At 55.2% G+C, this 17,098-nt stretch overlaps 1 protein-coding gene across 1 annotated transcript; it reads left to right on the top strand.

Moving 5' to 3' along the window:
• The first annotated feature begins 1,770 nt into the window (after nt 1-1,770).
• On the top strand, nt 1,771-6,472 carry LOC118983317 (leukocyte-associated immunoglobulin-like receptor 2). Its single transcript, XM_037040658.1, has 5 exons — nt 1,771-1,907; nt 2,295-2,330; nt 3,703-4,020; nt 5,459-5,551; nt 5,694-6,472. Exons 1-5 carry the CDS (start codon nt 1,874-1,876, stop codon nt 5,858-5,860), a joined length of 648 nt encoding a protein of 215 aa, XP_036896553.1. The 5' UTR covers nt 1,771-1,873; the 3' UTR covers nt 5,861-6,472.
• Nucleotides 6,473-17,098: the final 10,626 nt, after the last annotated feature.

Here is a 17,098-nt window from a genome sequence, read left to right on the forward strand (position 1 = left end):
TAACAGGTGCAAACAGACCAAAGCATTATGGCTCAAGCAGAAGAACAGATCAAAGGCCCAGAGCCAATACTTTTAAGCAACAAAGAGATAGCCAACCTATCAGATGCACAGTTCAAAGCACTGGTGATCAGGATGCTCACAGAACTGACTGATTTTAGTCACAAATTAGATGAAAAAATGAAGGCTACACTAAGTGAAATGAAGCAAAATGCACAGGGAACCAATAATGATGGAAAGAAAACTGGGACTCAAATCAATGGAGTGGACCAGAAGGAAGAAAAAACAACCAAACAGAAAAGAATGAAGAAACAAGAATTCAAAACGATGAGGAGAGGCTTAGGAGCCTCCAGGACATCTTCAAATGTTCCAATATCTGAATTATAGGGGTACCAGAAGGGGAAGAGGAACAGCCACGAGTGGAAAAGTTATCTGAACAAACAATAAAGGAGAACTTTCCCAGATTTGCAAAAGAAAGAGACTTCCAGGAAATCCAGGAAGCTCAGAGAGTCCCAAAGAAGGTGGACCCAAGGAGGAGCACACCAAGGCACATCATAATTACTTTAGCCAAGATTAAAATGAAGGAGGGAATCCTAGAAGCAGCAAAAGATAAGGGGACAGTCACCTACCAAGGAGTTCCCATCAGACTGTCAGTGGATTTCTCAAAAGAGACCTTACAGGCAAGAAGGGGCTGGAAAGAAGTATTCTAAGTCATGACAGGCAAAGACCTACATCCAAGATTGCTCTATCCAGCAAAGCTTTCATTTAAAATGGAAGGGCAGATAAAGCGCTTCTCAGATAAGGTCAAGTTCAAGGAGTTCATCATCACCAAGCCCTTATTATATGAAATGTTAAAGGGACTTATCTAAGAAAAAAAGATAAAAAATATGAACAGTGAAAGGACAGCAAACTCACAGTTGTTAACAACCACGCCTAAAACAAAAGCAAACTAAGCAGACAGCTAGATTAGGAGCAGAACCATAGAAACTAGATTAGGAGCAAAACCATAGAAATGGAGATCACATGGAGGGTTAGCAACAGGGGATTGGGAGGAGGAGGGGGGGGAGAAAGTACAGAGAATAAGTAGCATAAACAGAAGGTAGAAAATAGACAGGGGGAGGGCAAGAATAGTATGGGAAATGTAGAAGCTAAAGAACTTATGACACATGGACATGAACTAAAGGGGGGAATGGTGGGAGAGGGGGTGTGTAGGGTGGAGGGGAATGGGACAACTGTAATGGCATAATCAATAAAATATATTAAAAGAAAAGACAAATACACACTACTAGAGCCATTGTACAGAAACAAACAAAAAAAAACTAAAGGGACTTTCTAGCCAACCCAATATCTATGAACTATCTATTGGTATCTGCCTATGTAACTCTGTATCTAAGAATCTGTGTGACTAACTCTGTATGTATCTATCTATGTATCTCATTATCTGTGTATGTATCCATGTATGTAAATACCTATGTAACTATTTCTATATCCACCTATGTGTCTATGAATTCATGTACATAGGTAACTATTTATGCCTTTATGTATCTGAGTGTCTAAGTATCCATGTAGGTATCATATATCTATCAATTTATCATCTATCTCCGAGGATTTAATACTCTGTGGGTGTCATCAGGACACGGGCTCTGCCTGGTTATGAAATACCTCACTAGAAATGCCTCCCGGAAACCAAAGCCTCTTGGAACCCGAAGAGGGGAAGCTAGAGTCGGGCCTGGGAGCACCCAGTCACTTCCTGTGTCACCGCGGAAATGAGCCATGAGGAGGCTCCTGGGAATCCATCCTGCGCACTTCCTGACCAGCAGGGCCCTCGTTCTCCGACCTCCAGGACAAGGACAAAGAGGACAGTGAGAGGCTGGTCATGTCTCCCAATCCCACCACCTTCCTGGGCCTCGGTGAGTTGGAACGCAAGGTCAGGACCTCAGGGAGAAAAGGGGTGGCCCCAGAGAGAGAGTCAGTCATGCAGACAGTGACTGATCTGTGTCACCCGCACTGAAGTCTCCAGTCGAGGGCCCAGGGCCTCTAACCTGTTCTGGACGCTGAGACAGGGACAGGTCAGATAGATACAGGCAGGCCAGAGGGGGCTCTGGCTGGGAGCCAGCTCTGGCTGTGACCGGGAACTTGTGGGGGAGCCCGTTATAGGGGAAGGAAGCGGCCCACTGGGAGTCACGTTGATGAGGGTGGTTTGGAGGTTCTGGTAGAAATGAGGTCTTCCCCTGACGGCAACCCTCGTTTCGAAAACTGGGCAGTGGGCATTTTTCTCACTGGGGCTTCTCTTGCAGTGCTCTGCCTGGGCCGGGCGATTCACACGCTGGAGGGTGAGTCATTTCTGCCCTCAGTCTCTCCTGACATCCACAAACACCCACAGAATGTCCCTCCAGATTTCTAGACGCCTGAGATCCCATAAATACTGGACCCCTGGTTCTCGCCCACTCACACCTGCCTCCTCATCCGTCCGCTCCTGTTTTCTCAGGGAAGGTCGTCAGTCCAGGACCAGAGAACACGATCATCCTTGACTGTCCTTTTCTCACCCCCATCTTTCTCCTTCCCAGAACCCTGTTGATTTCAGCCCACATGTTCTCACCTGTCCTCACCTGTACCCATGTCCCAAATCTGAGCTCCATCTGCTTTCCCCTGCACAGCAGCTATTGGCCTCCGGGGGGCGCTCTCTGCTGGCTCTGCCCTCTTCCTTCCTGTAGGTGAAGTTAGAAAAAACAAATCTGATGAGTTAACTTCCCAGCTGAAACCCTCTGCTGGTTGAATTGAGGTCTCTTATCAGATTGCTTATCAATGTATTTCCTCTGGTTGTGGCCAGCCCCATCCTGCCCTGCTCTGTCTCACTCCCTTATCACCAGACACCCTGGGTTTCTTTCAGTCTCTCTTGTAGGCTGCACCCACCCAGCACTCAGTACGGTCTCACACCCTGAGTTCTCCGCTTTCAGCACCCTGGCCGCCCTGATCTGCTCAGCTGAGCAGCTTCCTATGTGTTCACTGCATCTCTGCTCAGACTTCTGTTGCCCAGAGGGGAAGGGTCTCCTCAATATGCTCTCTCCTTATGCCTGTGGGGTAGTCACCACAGGTCTGTCTGGCCTCAAGGCCTTTCTCAGCAATCTACTTGTCCCCCACATCCCTGCCTACAATAGAGATCATCTCCATAGCTTATTTCTCTCTCTCACAACGAAGCAGTTTTCTGTGGAGTTTGGCAAGAGACAGTGTGGCAGCCCCAGTGTGTCACCAGGGATGCAGGCTCCCTTCATTCTGTTCCACAACCTTAGTTCAGGGCCACCAGCACTAAGGTTGCCTCTGGATGCAAGATGGCTGCCAGGACTCCAGCCATTGCATGTGTTTGCAAAGAAAGGCAGAAGTGGAAAAAGGTCCTCCAGGCTTAACTGCCACCTGGCAAGATAACTCAATGAGACTGTCACCATTAGGGTGACATTCTTTCATCTCATTGTCACAGACATAGTCACACAGTTGCACAGGACTAACCCTGAAGCTGCCAGGTGTTGTGTTTTGTTTCACGAGGTACTGGATCTGGTTACAAAGTGATGTTCTGGTTCAAATGAAGGTGGAGAGTACAGATGCAGTGGAGGCGACACCAGTCTCTGCCTCACTGTCCTCCTGTCCTCATAGGGAAGGAAAAGCTATTTCCTCATGATGAACCCTGAGATCTGCTCTGCTTGCTCTCAGGAGCCCTTCCCAAACCCTCCATCTGGGCCAGACCGGGCCCTGTGATCCCCCGGGGACAACCTGTGACCATCGTGTGCCGGGGCCCTGCTGGGGCTGACGTGATCCGCCTGGCGTCTAGAAGATCTACTTTTAGGGACCAGAAAATCTTGTCTCAACATGGCTCCCCGTGGACAGAGGCCAGATTTCTCATCCCCGCAGTGAGTGAAGACACGGTTGGGCGTTATTGCTGCTACTACTGGAAAAGGTCCAGCTGGTCTGAGCACAGTGAGCCCCTGGAGCTGAAGGTGGCAGACGAGGACGTCTCCACTTCACCTTCAGGTTTGTCCCAGGTCCCCACACCCTGTCCCCGGCTGGGTCCCCTGTCCCAGGCTCCCTGCCCTCCTGCTGGCCCCCAGCCCTGCGGCTCTCCTGACCCCCCGCACTCATGTCCTTGGCCTCAACCCCTAGACACCATCAGACACCACAATGGCCTGGATACTGAGCCTAGCATGGGATGCTGGTCACAGCCTAGCGTGGAATGGCCTGGAAGCTGTCCCCGCAGGACTGGGTGGGGAGTGGACTTCTAGATACCAGTTAGGGACAGATCCCCTTGAAGGGGATGTGTGTCCTCTTGTTCAGGGTAGTATTAACTGTCCTTTTATTAATGTCAGTTACTGCCATCTCCTGGTATTTTCTTTTTCTTTTCTTTAAGGAAGAATTTCAGAAAAAAATTTAAAGATTTTACTTGTTTATTATTAGAGACTGGGGAAGGGAAGAAAAAAGAGAAGGAGAGAAACATCTGAGCCAGATGCTGAGGGGCCCCAGGCCACGTCTCCCCCCATTTCTCTTTGTCCCGCTGTGACACAGACATCCCAAGGGTCAGCGTGCATGTCCAGGGTGTTCCCAATCCTCCAGGCCTGGGGGTGTGTTCCCCCCTCTATTCCGAGGTTGTGATCCCTCCCTGCCCTGGCATCTGTGGGAGGCACAGTGACCTGACAAGTGGGGTCAGCCCCCAGGACCCTCTTATCCTACGGCCAGGTGACATGTCTGCCCCTCACCTTGTTTCTCTGTGGACCATGATCCTGGTCCATCCAGGTGATACGCACCGTTAACTGCTTTGTGCTCACGTGTGGAGGGGGACAGGACATTCTGAGGGGTGTCCAGCCCCTCAGACAAGTAGACACAGAGAATTCCATTCTGCTGTGCTCTCATGTCTCTGTCCCCTTTCCTGGGAGTCCAGGGGCGTCCTCCGTACTGAGAAGGGCAGAGAAAGAGGCCGGGTGTGGAGGCTGTGGGAGCTGCAGGGCCAGGCTGAGAGGGACGGGCCAAGGAGGAACCTGGGCTCAGGGCTTCTCCTGCCCCCTCACTGGAGCCCCTGGAGAACTCAGTGCCCCCACGTGGAGCCCCATTTGGGCTGGGAAGTGGGGACCTCAGCCTCGGGGACCCCTCAGGGGGGGCTCTGCTTGGGAGTGGGCAGTGGGGGTGGTCCTGCTTCTCTCCTGAGGGGTGGACACTCAGCAGGCAGGGACATCTTGCATCTTCACCTGCAAGAGGCCTGTTCAGCCTGGGGGTGTGAGAGTGAGGAGGGAAGACTCACCCTGGATCCCTGAGCAAGTCTGTGTGCAGCTGGTCCCTGCACTGGGGAGCTGTGGCTGACTGGTAGTGAAGCCTGGGGGTGTGGCCCAGGGGCCTGGAGGTGGGGAGGGCAGGGGCTGGGTGCTCCCAGGGAGGGGAGGGTCTTTGCAGGAGGCAAGCACTGGTGCTTTCTCACTCCCAGGAAAATCCCAAGAATTTACATTCCCAGTCTCAACAGTCATCCCTCCACCTACAGAAGTCCCCCTAGCACCCACCGAAGGGGGCTCCCAGACAGGTAAGTCGCCAGGGGAGAGTCCCCAGGGCGGGGAGTCAAAGGGACAAGTCCTGTCCAGTGGGGTAGAAGCTCCTGTCTCATAGGCTCTGGACTTGGCTGGTTCTTGCCCACCTGTCAGTGACCCCCTGTCCTCTGCTTCCAGCCCCCATGTCCCAGAATTACACGGTGGGGAACTGTGTCCGCATCGGCCTGGCTGGCGTGGTGTTGCTGATCCTGGTGGGGATTCTGGCAGAGGCTGGGCACAGCTGGCACAGCTGGCCCCACGGACCACAGGGATGGACACAAGGGAGCTCCTGCCAGAGAGATTAGACCCTGAAGCCCCGAGAGGAGTCTTGCCCAGGGCCCCGAAGTTGGAGCTGGAGCCCAGGAGACCGGACGCCACTCTCACCGTGCACTCTGAAGTGTGCCAGAGCCGGCGGCCCTGCGGGACCCTCACTCCGTCCCCGGAGCACAGGGCTGTGACACTCACATTCTTCTGAGGCTTCCAGGATTTGCCTCCGGACCTGACATGATCGCCGACCCACCCCAGTTCTCCTGGTCTCCATTCTCTCTGTGGGTTCTAAGAGAGAACCCCAGGGCCCTCCCCCATCTGTCTGCTGCCCTCTTCCTTACCTCCTCCCACAGGTATCAGAGGCCCCAGGCCCTCAGCTCTGGACATTTCCTCTGTGTCCACACCTGTCCCTACGGTGGTCTCACTGTCTGGGGTCTCCCTCCCATGAGACCGACAAATGCTCCTTTGGGATTTCTAGCCTTTCATCTGGGTTTTCCCCCCAAACCCATCAAAGGCTTCCTCGCAGATTCGGCCTCCACGGCCCCTCTCCTGTCTGCAGCTCGGCCATGAACTCAGCCCTCTCTCAGACATTCGGTGCTTCGGCGCCCTGCCCTCCTGCCCCCTCCCACCCACGTCCCCACCTGGGGCAGCACCAACAGACACGCATAAGTGGCACTGCACCACCGCCGTGTTGGTCTTTGCACAGGGCGAGCCTCAGCACAGGGTTTCTCTGGAGGGGAGGGGAGGGGGCTCCTTCTCCCCTAGAAAGAGAAAGGCTTCCTGAGAGTTGTGGCGACCACAGACCCCAGGTTCCCTGCAGCACGTGGAGATGCTGTTGGCTGGGCCCACACCACTGTGGATCCGTGGGTTCACCTCCTGGGTTCCTCCCCAGGGCAAAGCCCATGGTCTGAACCTTCTGTTCTTGGAGGTGCTGGGTGACTGGGGCTGGGGAACATGGGGCCCTGGGCAGGGGGGGTTGAGGCCAAGGATCCCAATGCACAGGGGTCTTGGTGTCCAGAGGGAGGGCGCACTCCCAGAGCCCGATGCTCTTCTCCCTGAGCAGCAGTGACCATGGGACTGGGTGCCCCTGGGCTGAGTTCCAGGTCTGGGGAGAGCCGCAGGTCTGTGCCCTTGGAGAGGCTGAGCCCCACTCTGTCCATGAGGATGTGACAACCAGCATTGCAGACACATCTTCTGCCTCTATCTGAGCTCACCTGGCTGACCCAGGACCATGAGGAAGTCCCTTCCCGATGACCCCAGCTCTGCCTGGGAGGCCGCCTGCCTGGTGCTGTGGCCCAGCAGTGAGACCCCGTGACCCTGAGGAGTCTCAGATATTTCCCTCCAGCTCCTGATTCTGTCCTGTCTCCTCCTCACAGGGCTGGGCCCTCCCCTGTGAGGCCATGATGATAGGACTCCATGTTGTGAGGGACGGAGGCTAGGAGTCCCCCTACTCTCCACACAGGGCCTGTGATATGTGCCTTAATAGGCCCAGGGTCACGTGTCAGCCTCCAGACAGAAATGAAGCCACCAGCCCAGACCCATCTGGTTCTTTGCTAACTCAATCTTCCCAGAAGCCTCGCCCACCAAACTTTGGACAACACGACTCATGCATTAGTACATCTGCTTCTATGGAATCAGGGGCTTTTAATTTAGGAACTACTAGAGCCAGCTGGGAGGCAGGTGTGTGCAGAGTGCAGTCCGGGGTCACAGGACACAGAGGGACACAGAGACTGAGCAGGGTGCCACCTGCCCTGGAGAGCATGAGGGGGGTGACTGAGTGTCCTCCGGTGTGACACTCTCCTCTGTGTCCCACCCCAGTAATAACATGAAAGTCTCAAGAGAGTGGTATGGTTCGGCTTCTGCACGTGGGAGAACGAAATGTTCACACAAATGTGTTGCTGGCGACTGTCAGCCTGTAAGGGCCGGAAGACAAGCCAATAAGTTTCCCTGCTCATGCTGTCCATGTATTTATCTCTGAATCTAAGTCTCTATCTATGTAACGATCTATGTATCTAAGTATCTATTTATCTACAGAACTATCTATCAATACATTTACCTAAGTGTCTATTTAACTGTATGTATCTATGTGCCTAAGTATCTATGTATCTGTTTTATATGTTAGTATCTATCTACCCATCTATGTATCTATCTGTCTGTGTAGCTATGTAGGTATCTAAACATTTACACACCCCTGTAACTATCTCTGCATCTTTCCTAACGTCTGTCCAACTCTCTACGTATCTACGTGTCCAGGTTTCTAGGGGTCTACATACCCATGTGTGTTAGTATGTATCTATGTCTCTAAGTGTCCATGTAGCTATCTGTGTAACCATCAATCTGTGTATCTGTTTTTCTATCTGTGTATCTCACTGTACGTTCCACACACATCCCTCTACATATCTCTGTATCTGACTTTATAATTTTCAGTCTATGTAACTGTGCAACTAAATATATCAATGTATCTGAGTGTCTACGTATGTAACTACCTATCCAACTGTCTTTCTGTTTCTCTATCTGTTCTCCATCTGTGAGTACATCTGATAAATTAATACGATCAGTGTTTCATCTGGATAAGGGCTTAGCCTGGTTATACTACAAAATAGCTCACTAATACCTCACTTTCTGGAAGTTAAAGACCCTCTGGACCCAAACGGGAAGCCAGAGTCGGGCCTGGGAGCGCCCACCTCCTTTCCTGTGAGACCACGGAAAGCGGCCCCTCTGACGTGGCCCCTGCACACTTCCGGACCTGCAGGGCCCTGTCCTCCTCCCCACGGGACACGGACAGAGCTGTCCGTGAGAGGCTGGCCACTTCCCCTCCTCCCAGCACCTTCCTGGGGCTCAGTGAGTTGGCAGGAAAAGGCAGGACCGCAGGAGCCAAACGGGGGTCTGAGCCCCACTTCAGCCCAGCCTCTAGTCCGGGGCCTGTTTGGCACTCAAGGGAGAGACAGTCATGCAGGCCCTGCCCACTCTGGGTCCCCTAACCTGTTCTGACCCTGGGAAGGGCAGGTCCCATAGAGAAAGGCCATGGAATGTCCCGGTGGGAGGTGCCTGGGAACCTGTCTGGAACTCGCTATTGAGGAAGGAAGCTGCCCACTGGGAAGTCATGCAGATGAGGGTGCTTTGGAGAATACGGTGACAATGAAGTCTTCCCCTGCAGCATACTGACCTTGACCTCCATTGAAAGAAATGAAACAGTGGGCATTTTTTTCTCCCTGGAACTTCCCTTGCCATGCTCTCTCTCTGGGTCATGTGAGGCACACACAAGAGAGCGAGTCATTTCTACACAATCCCTAATCTCTTCCACACCAGGGGCAGTTCTGACAGGAGTCCTGTGGGTTCTGGGAGGGACCAAACCCCAGTTACACCCGATGAATGTCCTTCTCAGGTCTCTCCAGGTGCCTGCAAACACCCCTGGGATGTCAGCACTGATGTCCACATTCCTCAGAGAGCCACGAAATACAAAACTGGACCCCCGGTTCTCGCCCACTCACGCCTGATTCCTCTCTCACCACTGCAGGGGAGATAAACAGTGTCTTCACTGATTCCCCTTATCTCACCCCACCGTCCCACCACCCTTCGGATTTCACTTCCTGGGTCCTTCAACGCACCCACACCCGCGCCGGGGGCTCTCCTTCCAAGCCCAGCTCTCCCCACTGCCGCAGCACTTGGGGCCTCAGGGACCTCTCCCAGCCACATCCACCCTCTTCTTTTCTGCAAGTGCACTTAGCAAAAACAAACCCGATGGCTTTGCTTTCCATCAGAAACCCTCCATCAGTTGAATTGAGGTCGTAGCAGATCTCTTATCAATGCATTTCCTCTGGTGGTGTCTAGCCACAACCTGCCCTGCTCTGTCTGATTCGCTTATTGCTATACATGCTGAGGGGTTTCTTTTGTTTGTTTGTTTGGGGTGTGTTTTTTTCGGTCTCTCAAACAGGCTGCAGCCCACGCTGCACTCAGTAACGTCTCACACCCTGGCTTCTCCGCCTCCAGCCCCCCACCGCTCTGATCTGCTCAGCTGAGAAGCTTCCTACGCATTCATCGCATCTCTGTTTTCAGACTTCTGTTGCCCAGAGTGGGGGGGTCTCCTGGTTATGCTCTCTCCTTATGCCTGGGGGGTAGTCATCACAGGTCAGCTTCTTTCTCCTCACTCCTCACCCAGCATCACTGCACATAACAGAGAGCATCTTAGCAGCTTGTTTCTCTCTCACACACGGAGAGGCCGTTTTTTGGTGGAGTTTGGTGAGTGACGGCGTTTCAGCCTCAGACTGTCACCAAGGATGCAGGCTCCCCCGTTCTGCTCCGCAGCTTTAGTTCCTGGCCACCAGCACTAGTAGGTTGCCTCTTGAATCCATGTGGCTGCTGGGGCTCCGGCCATTGCATACATTTGCAGTCTAAATGGCACAGAAAGGCAGAAGTGGGAAAGGGTCCTCCCGGCTTCATTGCCATCCTGCAAGATGCCTTCGTGGGATTCTCACCACCAGGATCTTTCCCATCTCATTTTCACAGATGTGGTCAAGAGGCTGCCTAGCACTCCTTCTGGGGTCACCAGGTGCTGGGTTGTCTTTCACAAGGCACCGTGCCCAACTAAAAGCAATGTTCTGATTCAAATGAGGATGGAGAGTACAGATGTTGTGGGGGCAACAGTAACACAGGACTTATTTCCGTCCTGTCCTGACAGGGAAGGAAAGGCTATTTCCTCATAATAGACTCAGAGATTCTGCTCTGCTTCCTCCCGGGGGCCCTTCCCAAGCCCCGCCTTAGGGCCGAGCCGAGGTCTGTGGTCCCCAGGGACTGCTTCTGACCATGCACGTGCCAGGGCCCAGCTGGGGCTGACGTAGCCCATCTGCTAATGAAGGATGTCAGGTCTGCATGCAGTGACCAGGAAATCACGTCCCCCACGGTTCACAGGGACAGAGGCCAGATTTTGCATCTGTGCAGTGAATGAAAAGAGAGCCAGGTGTTATTTCTGCCTCCATCACAAGAGTTGGGCTGGTCTGATGGCAGTGAGCCCCTGGAGCCAAAAGAGACAAATGGGGACTGTCCACTCCACCCTCAGGCTTGTCCCAGGTCCCTGCACCTTGTTCCCAGCTGGGTCCTCTGTGCCCGTCTCCCTGCCCTCCTGCTGGCCCCCAGCCCTGTGGCTCCCCTGCCCCTCTGCACTCCTGTCCCTTGGCCTTCACACCTGGCTCAGGGCCCTGCAGCCCTGGACCCATCTGGACACCACAATGGCCTGAACACTGAGCCCCAGCTTGGCGTGGCCTGGGAGCTGTCCCTGCAGGGCTGGGTAGGGAGTGGACTTCCAGACACCTGGTGGGGACAGATCCCCTTCAAGGGGACATGTGTCATTTCCTTCAGGATGGTGTTATAGTAAGTGTCCTTTGTCCTGGGCCAGACTCTGTGGGGCCCCAGGCCATGTGTGGTCCGTGGGGTTTCAGACCAGGACTGGACAGTGGTTTGGGGGATATTTGGGGTGAGGCCGCCAAGGCCGGGTGCAGTCAGAGCCTGAGCCACACTGGAGTCAGGGTCCGACAAAGACGGTGAGAGTGAGGTGTGGGCGGGAATTCTTCCTTTAAAATCAGGTGTCTTCTCTCTCTTCTGTGACTGAGATCCCCGGGGTCAGTGCGTGACCAGAGGTGGCCCCCACCTTCCAGGCCCAGGAGGGTGTCCACGCAGTTTGTTCTGACCCTGTGACCCCTCACTTCCCTGGAAACCGTGGGTGGCACAGTGGCCCCGCTGGGGGCGGCCAACCCCCGGCACCCGGTGAAGGTCCACGCTAAGTTACATCCAGCAACTCAGTGGCGCTGATGCGGGAAGGTCGCTGGCTTTGCAGGTGGCGCTGAGTCAGAATCCCCGTTGGCGTAATCGTTGGGATCTGTGGGTTGTAACTGTTTTCATTGCCCAAGAACCGCACACTGACATGTCTCGGTGGTAAAGGGGTGCTGTGTGCTGTCCCAGGGTCTTGGAGGGGAGGGAGGGAAGGCCCAGAAGTGTCAGCTTTGGGAGGAGTGCAGGGCTTGCTGAGACCAGGAGCTGAGGGGGTGGGCGGAGCCGCCCTCCTGTCCTTCCAGGGACCCAGGAGCAGGCGAGGGGAGCCTCACTCAGCCTCAACGTCCAGGAGGCTGGGTGGCTTCTCCCTCAGCCCCAACCTGGGGAAGATCAGAGACCTACACGGAGTGGAGAGAAAACCAACCGCCCATTGTCTGGGTGGTTGCTGTTTAAATCGTGGTGGGGAGCCCAGCTGGCCACATCCTGTGCACTTGAGACTTCGGCGTGGCTCCTGCTTTGGGTGCGGCTGAGGCATTTTTCTTGCTGTTTATTAAAAATTCGTACTTTATTCTTTGCTTTTTTAAAATTGTTGGTCAACCACAGTTGTCTCTATTTTCCTGGCACCACTTCCCCCACCCCATCCCCTCGCACCTCCCACCCTCAATCCTCCCCCCCTTTGTCCATGGGTCCTTTATACATGTTCCCTGATGGCCCTTCCCCTTCTCTCCCCCGTTATCATCCTCCCCTCTCCCCTCTGGTTGCTGTCAGTTTGTTCTTTATTTCATCCTCACCCCCCACTTTCATCACCTTGTGTCTCAGTGAGTCCGGGGAAGGAAGGAAGGGAGCGGAAGATGGCGATGGAAAATCCTGCCCTGGACACGTGGCCATCCACAGCCCAGGGCGGCAGGGGGAGCCCGTGGGCAGCTGAGTCTCTCCCCAGCCCAAGTCCAGGCCAGGCTGCCTAGGCTGACAGCCCAGACAGCACCGTGACATTCTTGGGAGCTTTGGCTTCAGATGAAGGTGGATCAAGGTCAGGAGGTCTTCCTTCCAAGTTCCATTGAGGTCTGAGGATCTGGACCCAAGCGGGTGAGTCCACCTGCAATCCTGGGTTGCCTTCCGGGCCGGACACCAAGGTCCTCCCAGCAGGAGGAGTGAAGGGGCTGAGGAGAAGGAGAACGTGGATGCCTTGGGAAGGGCTGCGCACTTGGGTCTCCTGGGAACACCAAGAAGCAGAGACCCCTGGGCGTTCTAGGATCAGGCTCTGTCCCGCAGACCCCATGGCAGACACTCCTGTTTGGGCTGAGCCAGCTGGGCACACTCAGAAACGGGGGGCGTGGAGATCTGAGCAGCTACTCTACTCTGTGTGTGAGAGTAAGACCCTGGGCTGCAAGGTGGGGCCAGAATCCAGCTCGAGAACCTGGGTCCGTCCCCGGGGGTCACCACCCCACCCGGGTCCCAGGAGGAGGACTGGGCAGCATGAGGGCCCTGCCTGCGTGCTTGAGGGATATTCCAAGTATTCGGATGCAGACTCGCCTTTGTTGAAAATCGAGACACAGCTGACAGGGAACACTGTGTGAGGTGAAGGTATGCAACGTAATGATTTGTGGCATTCGCATGCAGCATCGTTGCCCCTGGAGCTGCGAGGCGCACAAACACCGTCCCAGCCCTGCTCCTGCCCTTCCTCCCAGCACCCAGCTGGGGGCCCCATGTGCCCTCCCTCCCCCAGAGCAGCTCCCGCAGCCTCTCTTCCTTTAAGGCGTTTAAAGGGGCTCCATCTCTTTAGGGTTTTGCATTTGCTGATGCAGCAGCCTGCCCTCTCCTGTTTCCAGGGCCACCACGGGGGCAGGGGGGCAGGGGGGGCGGGGAGATGGGAAGGGAAGTGGTGCTAAGAACACATATTTACTGCACGGACTCCCTTGCTGGGATTTAACATGCAGCTGAACATTTAATGCATGGGGGTGGGGGATCTCAGGCTTCCCATTTTTAATTTGAAGACACGTTGGTGTGAAACGGTGCAACACTTTGTACAAGAACAATGGGTGTGTGTGGAGGTGGAACCGAAATTGGTGTCAGCTGGTTGCACAGATCCACGCCTCTCTGCCTTGTGCCGTGGATCAAAGTGAGGTCCGCACTCAGGGGGTATGAGTTCAGTCTCATCCCAGCATGGGTGGAAGAATTATTTTTGGAAGCCAAGGGACCCTCCTCCCCTGTGTCACTGGCTGGGGGAAAGAACTATAAAGAGCTCTGCCCCTTTGCACGAGGCCACTGAGGTAGCAACATCAAGACGGCTCCCAGTCAGTGTTTCCTGACCTCCTGACCACTCTGGCAGCTGCAGGCTCTGTCCTCCACCCTCTGGCTCCAGGACGGTGACAGCCGTGGGGCTGGGCGTGGAGTCCCATGCCAATCTCCTCTCGGTCCTCAGTGAGTCCTGGATTGGAGGGACAGCCTCTCGGGACAGAGCAGGTGGAAACTTTCGGAGGCATCTTTGTCCCTTTTGAGTCCTGACTCCAGCCCAGGAGACTCATGGTTCCTCCTGGGGTTCTGACCCCTCAGCTCTGGCCCTGACCCAGGTCTGACCATGGAAGGTTGAGTCCCAGAAGTGGGTACTTGGGAGTGGGAACAGGTTCAGACTGAGGACCTGTTTGGGAGAGGGGACTGGGGCTTTGTTGAAACTCAGAGCCAGAAGAAGGGCTGTGCTCAGAGGTGAAGCTGAGAAGGGAGCTGGACTCTCGGGGGCTGAGCCCTGCCTCCATCAGGGCCCCTGACTGCAGCCCCCAGGGGTGAGGGGAGGCCGGGCCCTGGGCGTTTTTCTCACCACAGCTTCTCCCCCAGTGCTCTGCCTGGGCCAGGCCGTCCACACGCAGGAGGGTGAGTCTACCGTTTTAGATTCAATTTTCCATGAATGTTGTGTTTTCTGGCAAAGTATTAACATTCATTCCAGTCCCCTGACGGCTCATCTCCAGCTCAGACTGGACCCAGGCCCATGTCTCTGTCTGGGTGGGTCTATTCTCTCACTGTTTGACCCACTGATCTGCGGAGACGCAGCCTTTCCTCCACTTCCACACACACCCTTGTCTCGCTCTCTGCACCTCCTCCCAGGCTGACTCTCTTGCTGAGCTGGGCTGGGTCACACTTGGCCATTGTACCTCAGCTCAGTCCCTCTCCCCTGGGCCCCCTAGAAAAGGTCAGCTGTCCCTTGTCCGTTCCGAGACTCCCACTCACCTGGGGCACCTGTCACAGTGTGTGGCTGTGGGTTTGCACTTTACGTTCATCAGCCTCTGCGCTCCCTGGACCCTGCAGACAAGGAGGCAGACCTTTGTGTGTGAGTCTCGTGTTTGTGGGGCCAGTGGCCCGTGGAGCCCCTCTGCAGATGGATGGAGAGGAACTGGGGTGTGGTTGAAAGAATGAGCGAGGGAGGGAGGGAGTGAATGAGTGGGGAGCCTTGTCCAGCACCTGCCTCTATTGGGGATCACCTGCAGTGGGGGCCATCGTCCTGTTTCAGGGCCAGGAGCCCTCTCTTCCACCCTCCCAGCCACGTGGCACACATGGGGTTGAGGACCTTCAATACTAGAAATGGGAACAGGCTGCAGGGAAGGCAGAGAATGCAGTGGGAACAGAGCTGAGTGCTGCTCAGAGGACTGCCCTGGAGACGAGAATCCCCACCCACTGGGGTCATGTGACCAGATCTGGGCGGAGCTCCATTGCCCTGGACTTCCAGGGGAGCTCTGCATCCCCCTTGGTCCCCACAGTGTCACCCAGCTGCCCTTCATACCCGGCTCAGGCCACTCCCACATCTCACACTCCTGCTTCCCTGTCCCCACACGTGACCCCTCACCCTCACCCTCTGCCCCCCTCCCAGAGTCTGTGTCTCCTAGCAAGTAGCCTTGACAGGGAGATGTGCCCAAGGCCCCACCCTGCACTGACTCCCCCTCACTCCAGTGTCACCCTGAGAAAAGCCTGACATGTGACTAGGACACGGGGTCCTGTGTCTGGGGGGTCACTCTGCAGTGATGAGGACCCACAGTCCCCTGGAGTGGATGTGGGGGGTGGTGTTTGGGGAAAGGATGGTGGGAGGTTCTGAACTGGGTGGTGGGGATGGTTGCATAGCTCTGCTAAAAGAACGGAAGTGAACCCAGAAAACGGGGGGCTGTGAGAGTGGTGACTTTTTCCTGAGGGACCCTGAGATGTACTCTGCTTCCTCCCAGGGGTCCTGCCCAAACCCTCCATCTGGGCCCAGCCGGGCCCTGTGATCCCCCGGGGACAGCCTGTGACCATCGTGTGCCAGGGGCCTGCTGGGGCTGACCTATTCCGTCTGGTGCAGGAGAAGAACACATCAGTTTATTGGGATCAGAGAATCAGGTCTCGACAAGGCACCCAGTGGGCAGAGGCCAGATTCCCCACTGATGCAATGAGTGAAGTCATGGCCAGGAGTTATTTCTGCCAGTATCTCAAAGGACCCATCTGGTCCAATCAAAGTGAACCCCTGGAGCTGAAGGTGGCAGATGAGGACATCTCCACTCCACCCTCAGGCTTGTCCCAGATCCCTGCACCCTGTCCCCAGCTGGGTCCTCTGTGCCCGTCTCCCTGCCCTCCTGCTGACCCCCAGCCCTGTGGCTCCCCTGCCCCTCTGCACTCCTGACCCTTGGCCTTCACACCTGGCTGAGATCCCTGGAACCCTTTTCCCATCTGGACACTACAATGGCCTGGACACGGAGCCCCAGCATGGGGTGGGCTGGGAGCTGTCTTGCAGGACTGGGTGGGGAGTGGGCTTTCAGAGACAGGCCCCCTTCAAGGGACCATTGGTCCTTTTACTCAGAATGGTTTTCAGCCTTTTTCGTCCACCTAGGCAGACTCCCTAGGGCCCCGAGCAAAGTGTCCCCTGTGGGTGGTCCATCCACTATTGGGCAAGTCGTGGGGTCCATGGGGTCCCTGACTAGGGCCAGATGGTGCTTTGGGACCCCTTTGGGATGAGGCTGTCCTTCCCATATGTGTGGTCAGCCTCAGTGAGGTCCTGGAGTCACAGTTCCAATGAGGAGGGCCACCTCCCTCAAGGAGCAAGCCAGGAAGGGGGTAGTTGTTCTTTCAACATTGAGCATTTTCTCTCCCGTTTCCCCTTATTCTGCTGTGACTCAGTCATCCCATGGGTCAGTGCATGACAGTCGTTGAGGCCTGGGGGCATATCCACCCAGTTTGTCCTCACCCCGTGACCCCCCACTGCCTTGGGGGACTGTGGGGGACACAGTTGTCTTGCTAGGTGCAGCCAGCCTTCAGGACCTCATGGCCATGTGGCCAGGTGAGGTGGGTCCCACCCACCTGTTTATCTCTGGACCAGGGTCCAACTGCTTTGTGCTCAAGTATGGAGAGAGACAAGACATTCTGAGGGGAGTCCTGCCCCTCAGATAAGTAGACACAGAGAATTCCATCCCGCTGTCCTCACACGTCTCTGTCCCCTTTCCTGGGAGTCCAGGGGCGTCCTCTGTACTGAGAAGGACAGAGAAAGAGGCTGTCTG

Source organism: Sturnira hondurensis, unplaced genomic scaffold, assembly GCF_014824575.4.
Source record: "Sturnira hondurensis isolate 20B ecotype Veracruz unplaced genomic scaffold, ASM1482457v3 Scaffold0002735, whole genome shotgun sequence".
NCBI classification, from domain to species: Eukaryota; Metazoa; Chordata; class Mammalia; order Chiroptera; family Phyllostomidae; genus Sturnira; species Sturnira hondurensis.